At 32.1% G+C, this 8,612-nt stretch overlaps 3 protein-coding genes across 3 annotated transcripts in view; 1 reads left to right on the forward strand and 2 right to left on the reverse strand.

The window, feature by feature from the left end:
* Positions 1–2,122, reverse strand: part of LOC120628147 (replication termination factor 2) — a 3,367-nt gene extending 1,245 nt beyond the window's left edge. Inside the window, exons 1-3 of the mRNA XM_039896379.1 lie at positions 1,969–2,122; positions 844–1,023; positions 76–285 (exon numbers count right to left, since the gene is read on the reverse strand). Coding sequence (XP_039752313.1) covers positions 76–285; positions 844–1,023; positions 1,969–2,037 — 459 coding nt within the window. The 5' untranslated portion in view covers positions 2,038–2,122. The remainder of the gene's footprint in view (positions 1–75; positions 286–843; positions 1,024–1,968) is intronic.
* Positions 2,123–2,552: 430 nt separating this feature from the next.
* Positions 2,553–3,540, forward strand: LOC120630527 (pre-rRNA-processing protein esf2-like). The gene is made up of 2 exons (XM_039899781.1): positions 2,553–2,921; positions 3,164–3,540. The coding sequence occupies exons 1-2, from the start codon at positions 2,690–2,692 to the stop codon at positions 3,502–3,504; spliced, it is 573 nt and encodes a 190-aa protein (XP_039755715.1). The 5' UTR covers positions 2,553–2,689; the 3' UTR covers positions 3,505–3,540.
* A 1,214-nt stretch (positions 3,541–4,754) lies between these two features.
* On the reverse strand, positions 4,755–7,624 carry LOC120631616. The gene is made up of 3 exons (XM_039901270.1): positions 7,421–7,624; positions 6,413–6,670; positions 4,755–4,997 (listed from the first exon to the last, which is right to left on the reverse strand). The coding sequence occupies exons 1-3, from the start codon at positions 7,523–7,525 to the stop codon at positions 4,884–4,886; spliced, it is 477 nt and encodes a 158-aa protein (XP_039757204.1). The 5' UTR covers positions 7,526–7,624; the 3' UTR covers positions 4,755–4,883.
* Between the last annotated feature and the right edge of the window lie 988 nt (positions 7,625–8,612).

Here is an 8,612-nt window from a genome sequence, read left to right on the forward strand (position 1 = left end):
TGCATACCCTGGTAAGAAACCAAGTGCACACCACTGATATTATGCCAATAAGCCTGGCATCATCACATTACTCACCATATGGCAAATGTTTTGCCTAACTTCCTTAAAGGCCCTCTCAGCGAGCGCACAGCCACAGCTCCACAGAAAAACAAATCTGAACTTGCCAGCCATCTCAAGCCCACTGATGGGACAGATGTATGGTGCACTGCCCTCGCCTACTGCACCCTCAGTGTGCTCTGTTTTGATATATGCTGGGTTCTTAAACAGGTTTAGATCTTTGATATCCTGAAAATAATACAAGGTGTGATAAAAACAGATAATTACTCTGTTTTATATGTCTAATTAAAAAAAAACAAGAGATACATACAGATTTTACCAATAAGACACCTTCCATGGAACATTTGCCTTCCTCCACCCTAAAATTATATATCACCAAATTCTACACTAAACCTTTATTGTTAGTGACTTCAAACCAAAACATACCAAAAACTCCTACTCTACTTGACTCTACTCAAAATATCATGAGGGACAAGACTTTTCTAAGAAACTTGGCTAGAAAGAGAGAATAATAATTAAGTCACAAACCTTCTTTAATGTACCTACAAACTTCTGTGCTTTGTTTCTATTAGCCTAAAACTCTGAACTTTTTGTTTTTAATTTGACCAAACAAATAGCTGAAAGAAATGAAATTGTCATACTTGCTTTCTGTATCCATTTCTAAGGTACCACCTAAATTCATCAATCAATACAGTCCCTAATATGTTTGCAGCAAAATAAATTCATTGAAGATTTGGCACCTATGTAAAGGAGAATTTTTTAAAAACCTATACTGAAATTAATTACCTTAAGATTCTTTATGTGACTGATAGATTCTGGTTTACTCTCCTTGTCAAGCAATGCTTCCAACACAGAGCTCTTGCTGTACAGCCTGCCAAGACCACAAGCAACAACTGGTTCCTGCAGCGGTTGCTGTGACAGAGTGCAATTGCGCCATTTGAATGAGCGTTCAGCATCTTTGTCTTTCTAGAAAATAATCCAAAATTGGAGTTAGTCTGATTTATAACTGTGTTAGTGCAGTGTTGACGTTGTATTAGGACTTATTATCATCAGTGGAACTGCTAATGTTAAAGTCATCATCATCATCCTCATATCAACCCATTACGGGGCACTATAGGGCACAGGTCTTTTCTCATAATAGAAAGGTTTTATTCAATAGTCCACCACCCTGGGCCAGGGTAGATTAGTGGTCTTCACATACCTTTGAGAACATTATAGAGAACTCTCAGGCATGCAGGTTTTCTCACAATGTTTCTCTTCACCAATCAAGCAAGTAACATTTTAATGACTTAAAATGCACATAACTTAAATTAACTTAAGTTGTTAACATATTTTAATTTAATATTTATAACTAATTATAATACTTATATTACAAATAACAATTTTATTTAAATAAAATTACTCTTCATAAATATCTTCTGAACCAGTACTGCTGCCACCATTGGAATTTCAGTCCACCTTTATCCAATGACAGGATAACAGATCGTTAAAAAACTGTCTCCAAGTTTACAACAACAAATGACACACATACAAGACTATGTCAGGGTATGTTAAAACTTTTTTCGATGAGGATGTATTTTTCTGTATTTTTGAAAGGTATATTATGAAAGGTTTCAAGCCATAGTCCTAAGCCTTCTTTTGGCTATAACGTAGTCAGAGTACTAGAATTGGTCACAAATATTGGCCTTGATTTTCACGCTTATTACAAAAGAGTGTGATACATACCTTACCTTCTTCTATTTCCTCCTGGACTGTCTCCGTACTTAGTCGGCCGTAGCCATTCATTACCTACCTTACCCAAGTCTGAAAGGTTCAAGGGAACTGTTTCGCTGCACACCTTGCACAGCAGCTAGCACAGCTGCTTCCAAGTTGAGAATGTATGTTTCGGTGAGATTTTTTAAGAATGCTTACCTGTTCTGGTTTCTTTTTCAGACGAACAAGTTCATCTCTGCGTGGAATAGTACCGCCATCACAACCCATTATATACTTTTTATTATTTTAATAAATAACTATTAAATTTCCATACTCAGATCAATGATGCTGCGACAATAACAAATCAAATCACAGATTATTAATAATTATGGTTTTTTTTAAATTCATTTTACGGCCATGGATTCAAGTCCTTTAAGGCAATAATTATGGTAGTTTACGTATCACACAGGTGAAATAAAATCTATCAAGAAGCCGAACTACACAGATGCATATAATATATGTTCTCTTTGTGAATGTTACGGACATGAACCTGACGAAGAGGACACACACACTATATAATTACTCTAAAGTCTTAGTACTTTTTAGCCATAATTTATTTCTTTGGTGATGGGTTAAAGAACACTTACAAAGTTTTGTTGCAGCCTTCTTTGATCCTACTTTACACTAGATATAGGTTTGTCCTTCATCTGAGACTTTTACGTAATAGCCATAAAGCATATATTCAAAGTACTGTGTTTGCATTCATGCAAACTATTTTATAATGACGTTTGTGTTTTACTTATATTACAGACTACAGTCACCCTAAGTACTCTGTGATGCCCACTGTTGTTTTTAGGTTATGTTTGCTATTAAAATCACAAAGTTATTTTGAAATTAATTAAACTTTTATTATTCATATATTTTCTTGCAATTGCACATTATGCCAACACCTGATATTGAGCGGGTACCGGAAAATGGTTCGGATTGCGATTCAAATGCAGAAAATAACTGTAATGAATTATCAGACTCTGAACCAGTAAACGTTAAGAAAACAAGAAAGCGTGGAATTATCTATCTATCAACGATTCCTCCTTACATGAACGTAGCTAAGATAAGAGAAATTTTCAGTCAGTATGGAGATGTAGGAAGGATATATTTACAATCTAGTTCCAGTAAGTAATTAGAGGATTGTTTATTTAATATGTAAAGTAAAAATTTTGTTATTAAAAACTTAAATTTTATATATAGTGACGTTCTGTCTTGACCTTAAATTTCTTTGTAAAAGACGTTTTTTAAAATTTTGGACCATTTCACTGTTGCTAGGTGTATATCATACAGTATATTAATAGATTGAACTGATGTTAGGTGACACATATATTTTTTCTGATTAAAAAATATATTTAAAACATTCCAGAACCTGGCGAGAAAAGGAGAATGCGAAAACCAAATTTATTCACAGAGGGTTGGGTAGAGTTCGAAAAGAAAAGTGTTGCAAAATCAGTTACAGCTAACTTGAATAATACAAAAATTGGTACAAGAAAAAGGTCGCGTTACTATGATATGATTTGGAATATCAAATACATTCCAAGATTTAAATGGATCCATTTGAGTGAACGTCTAACATATGAAAGGGCTGCAATGAAACAACGACTTCAAGCTGAAATATCTCAAGCAAAGAAGGAAGCACATTACTTACAAACAAATGTTGAGAAGAGTAAGAAATTGAAAAAGAAAAAAAACTTAGCTAATGAATAAGTATTTTATGGCTAATGCTAAAAATAAAATATTGTTTCTTCAGCACAATAAATGTATTTTTTTTTTATCAAGATTTCATTTTTGACTAAAGTTGACTCTGCCACTGATAATTTCCTCCACTCTCATCCTTTGACGTGTGTTCATAGGATCAGGAGTCAGTTTCTGAATGTATCGTCTTGAAGGTATCTTGTGTGATAAGATCCCTTGAGAAAACTCTCTGTGGACTCTGACACCATCCAGTGCATTTGGTTGTAATCGTTCAAAAATGTGTAATTCTGTCATAAACTGGCGAAGCTGGGCGACTCTAGCCCAGTGGTAACGATGACGGCAAACTACACGGCTAAAAAGATTTTATTTGTTTTATTGCCATTATTGAAAAGATTTTTCAATTGCTTGTTGAGACATCTGACCTTAATAATAAAATATCCCAGTTTTGAGGTTCTAAATTTCAATATTATACTTACTAGGCCAACCCCAACTTTGTGTATGAAGGGTAAATACTGACATCTGATCTGGCTAGTTCTGGAAAACCTGGATAGAGAGTAAATCTCTTATTTTTCTCTTTAGCATGTTTCTCTACATTTTTCTCCAAAGCTGCCATTATTATTTAATGAAAAGTGGAGATGGTAATTATGGGGGAATTTGGTAAAATTTAAACTGTTCAAATATTTTATAAACATGTACCAAATAGTTAAATGTTGCCATGGTAACCATGTCAAGAAACTATTCAGTGAGGATACATACAAAAATTAAAATACCCTTATTGCACACCTAAATCGAATATTATATATAATGTCTCAATATATAACACAGGTACAAAGGGTGGCTGGCCTAATTGCTTAAAAGCAATCACTGCCAGTCAACCCAGTAAAAGAAAAGGCAAAATAACACTCTGGTTATAGAACTGATCTCCGTTCTTTTGCTATTGTATAATAGAGGTCAGTGGGTTGCAGCTTAGGTTGCACTAGAAAAAATACAAATAACTTAAATTTAACCAAATTAAAAATACTAATTGTCATATCATACAAAGTATAAGCGAATAACACAAAGTTCTTGGTAATTTAATTGATTTGAATACTAAAATTTATGAAGATATGAACTGGGAAGCCATTGAGAAACAGTTATAAAATGATCATCCTTTCTTATAGTTAAATATTATAAAACAAGGATATACTACAATAGATATTGGATACTTTATTAGTTTTCTAAATTTTTAGTTGAAAACCCTCAAAAGAAATAAGTAAACAATGTTCAGATTAACAATTTATTCATACAGCAATAATATAAATAAAACTACTTCGCAGGGCCACATGGCAGTTAAGAAGTTATATTATGTTTTCGGAATTCTTTACTAGACATTATTTACAAAGCTGCTTAACTCAAGATGTAGAGACTGCAGCAATTCTGCTTCTGCACACACAGTCATTGAAATCATTCACTAGCACTGAACACAGAAGAGATTTGTTAGGATTTGAACTATAGCACTCTAGCATCTGAAATAAAAAAAAAAGCTCATTAGATATAAATAAAGTATGCAGTAAAATAACATAAACTTGCAGTGCAATGCACTAGACTACATAAAATCAGCAATTCTCATATAGGAAATTGTATACAATTTCCAAATAAATTACCGGTTGATATCTTAGGGATGGCTCTAAAAAAGTTCAAAGTTTGTATTAAGCAAAAGCTTATAAAAAATAGTATAAAGGATTATATAAATAATAAAAAAGCTTTGGTGTAAACTATTGCTCTAACCAGGTTGCTTCTTAAAAATTTTCAAATGACAATTTGAGATGGTGATAACAAAAATAACACCCGGCTAAGTTTTTTGAGGGCAAGTTTGGAACCCTTGTTGCTTCAGTTTAAAGTCAAAAGCCATCTATGTGCCTATTTGAATAAAGAAATATTTGACTTTGAAGTCATTTTACTAGCCAGATCAAGTTAAGTTAGCCAGGTCAGTCAATTTATTAATAAATACTAGCGGACCCGCGCTTCGCTTATCCACTTCGTCCGCGAATCAGCAGACTTAAAAAAATATTCGTGTGTTGTCGAGGACTGTTTTATAGAACTTTAAAAAAACAACAATTCCGACAATTCCGATATACTTACTACATACTTCCGTCGTTAGACGTAACATTTACCGTTCACGCATCAGAATCTCTCAAAGAGGATATTTTTTGCAGTTTTTGCCCGAGATTCCGATATAAATGAATCCTAGCTAGATTGATTTATGGCCCCCAAACCCCTGTGTATACTAAATTTCATGAAAATCGTTGGAGCCGATTCCAAGATTCCAATTATATATTTATCGATAAAGCACGAAGAAAATGTCATTTTCTAAAAATGAATCCTAGCTAGATCGATTTATCGCCTCCGAAACCCCCTATATACTAAATTTCATGACAATTGTTAGGAGCCCAAATTCCAAATATATATATACAAGAATTGCTCATTTAAAGATATAAAAAATAAAGGTAGATCTTTACTTTTATATTAATTCAAGGGGACATTGGATTTGAGGGTATAATCCAAATATCCATAACACACCTCATCTAAATCTCATAAAACTCAAAATTGAGATATTGCATTTTGTTTACTAAACCACAATTTGTTAATTAAATTAGAACAGATAAATTGATTTCAATTATAATTGGCAAAATAATGAATCATGCCCTGGATTACACACAATATATTTAATATCCAGGTAAATTGTAACAGGAGTTGCAAACAGAAATGCACCTTAGAGAAACTATTATGGTGATCCATTTGTCAAGATGTCTCAGCTGATGGAAGTCTACTATTGACAATTGGTATCTTTGCAGAGGTTTATCATATATGATTATAATTTTATGATAAAAAAAAAACATACAATGAAGTAAGAAAAAAGTTAAATTGCATTGAAGCATACCTTTGCTTTTTCTTCCTGGCATGGTGGTAATTTATTAACAATTTTATCTGCTTTTACCATATCAAATAATTCATTTGCTTCCTTTAATGTTTTCTGGTACTCTATGTGCATACCACTGTTGATTTTTTCATGGACCCTCTTTAAATTCTCAATGCGACGGGCCCAGTAGGCTTCCTCCGCTGCATATTCTTGCTGTTTCAGTGTATCATAATAAGGTGGTGGAGCATATTGAGGTTTAGATTGTGGTTGTTCAGCTTGCTGGAAACATCAATTGATAAATTTAAAGATGTCCAAATAATGACAGCCAATAAATATTTGAAAATTTAAGAGACAATGTGACTACAATAATTTAAACGTTAGAAGCAAAAAGAAACTTGCAGTGCAGTACACTACTACCTTAAATAAGCAATTTATATTATAAGATAAATTTCAATTAAGATGTCAAAAGTAAAGATCATTCTTAAATACAATACAGAATATTTTTTGTTAATTAGTGTAAGGTGATAAACTTGTATTTTAAAGGACTCTTTTTACTGATAGTAGTACTATTTGTTATTGATTCTAGTATTTTGAAAATGGATCTTTGAAGGTTGACTTGTATGTATATGAAGAAGTCACAAGGGACCACTAGTACATATATACAATGACTTTGGTTCATCATAGGTATCATTTATTGAACCTTGGTGTTAAATCTTGTTGGTACAGTTGTAACTTGCCACAGCCAAACCCTTCCAGCATACCAAGAATATATAACTGCACAATACGGTAAAATTATTACAATTTAAATTTAATTTATAACTTTGATGAAAGTACGGTGAAGCAAAATGGTAAATCATTTTTTGTCTAACCTTAATTTGAATAGTAATCCTCAACTGTAGGAAACGTTAAAAAGTAATATGAACTATTTATAAAAAAATAATATTAAGTCTTGATGCCGAAACTTGGCATTTATTTTGTTTAATTACATGACATTGATGTAAATTATGTAATAATAAAACATATATTTACTCTTGCGTTTAGCTGGTCTTGTATGCGATCTAAAGCTTCTTGGGATACTTGTATGGCGTTTTCATTGTCAACACTTAACTTTCGACTGCTTTGCGAACCACCCATGTTTATAAAAATGAATTAATCGAATTTATCGGCAAATTTTATCAAAAAGGCATTTTCACAAAAATGAAAACTCAACCTTCTGTCAATTACGAACTCTATATTGTCTTTGCTTTTTGACCTACCTCAATGTTTTAACTTTTAGCCAATGAGAACATAAACTCTACGCTAGTTTGGTTTATGGAATTAAATAAATCTTGAATTGAAAATTGAAGAAGTAAAAAAATCATAAGTTTGAAAGGAGCCATCTCTGGCCTTCATCACAAATTAATTTATTATTTGCTAATCTGTGTAAAGCTAGAAAGAAAAAAATTTAATAATTATACACATTGAAATAAATATTATTCGAGCTTTTTCGTTACTCGTATTTGTCTAACAAAAAGGAGTAACGACAAAGCAAATTCCTCAAGGCAAAATCCTGCAACTGAATCACTATATTATTATACTCCTTAAACTGAATAAGCTATTAAGCAATTACTAGCAAATTAACATCGACCCTAAAGATTTAAAACGAACGTTGGAATGGTTTAAGAGATGCAAATAAAAAAACAAAAACGTGAAATTGTTAGGTACTTTGGGCACGACGCACGCGCTCTTTTTAAACAAACTTTATTATTTTTTTGAGGTGTTATAAATTATCTGCACGAAAACTACATTTTAGACAAATTATTTTTTCTGGTCATTTAATAATATAAAATTCTATAATTTTATAATTGTATTTGATTATTAGGTAAAATTTTCTGATGTAAGTACATAAATATTATTTTTACGACTGCCACACAGATATCTATAGACTTTATCTGATACACCAACCTTACAAAATGTAATTTTAAATGAGTTTTAAAATCAAAACTAAGAATATCTAATGCTTAGGTTGAATTCATGGATCTGAATGAATCTAAATAAAAACAAGAAAGAGATGAATCTAAATTTAATATATAGACTAAAAAAAAAGTTTAAAATACCGTTACTAAAGATAAAGTTTATAAGCCGTTCAGCATAACTTGATGCGTGACAATAGTTGCAATTTTTTGGTAGGTAGCGCGTTATCTTTAGTTTTGCTGCTTCCTAATAGATGGCGTTCACAACC

This window comes from Pararge aegeria, chromosome 2 (genome assembly GCF_905163445.1).
Source record: "Pararge aegeria chromosome 2, ilParAegt1.1, whole genome shotgun sequence".
NCBI classification, from domain to species: domain Eukaryota; kingdom Metazoa; phylum Arthropoda; class Insecta; order Lepidoptera; family Nymphalidae; genus Pararge; species Pararge aegeria.

Bases quoted from the DNA above. Each gene is read 5' to 3' on its own strand.
- LOC120631616 (XM_039901270.1), bottom strand. From the start codon at position 7,525: ATGGGTGGTTCGCAAAGCAGTCGAAAGTTAAGTGTTGACAATGAAAAC. The intron at 6,671-7,420 runs GTAAATATATGT...TGATGTTTCCAG, and splicing joins AAGACCAGCTAAACGCAAGA to CAAGCTGAACAACCACAATC. The intron at 4,998-6,412 runs GTATGCTTCAAT...TTTTTATTTCAG, and splicing joins GCCAGGAAGAAAAAGCAAAG to ATGCTAGAGTGCTATAGTTC.
- LOC120630527 (XM_039899781.1), top strand. From the start codon at position 2,690: ATGCCAACACCTGATATTGAGCGGGTACCGGAAAATGGTTCGGATTGC. The intron at 2,922-3,163 runs GTAAGTAATTAG...AAAACATTCCAG, and splicing joins ATATTTACAATCTAGTTCCA to AACCTGGCGAGAAAAGGAGA.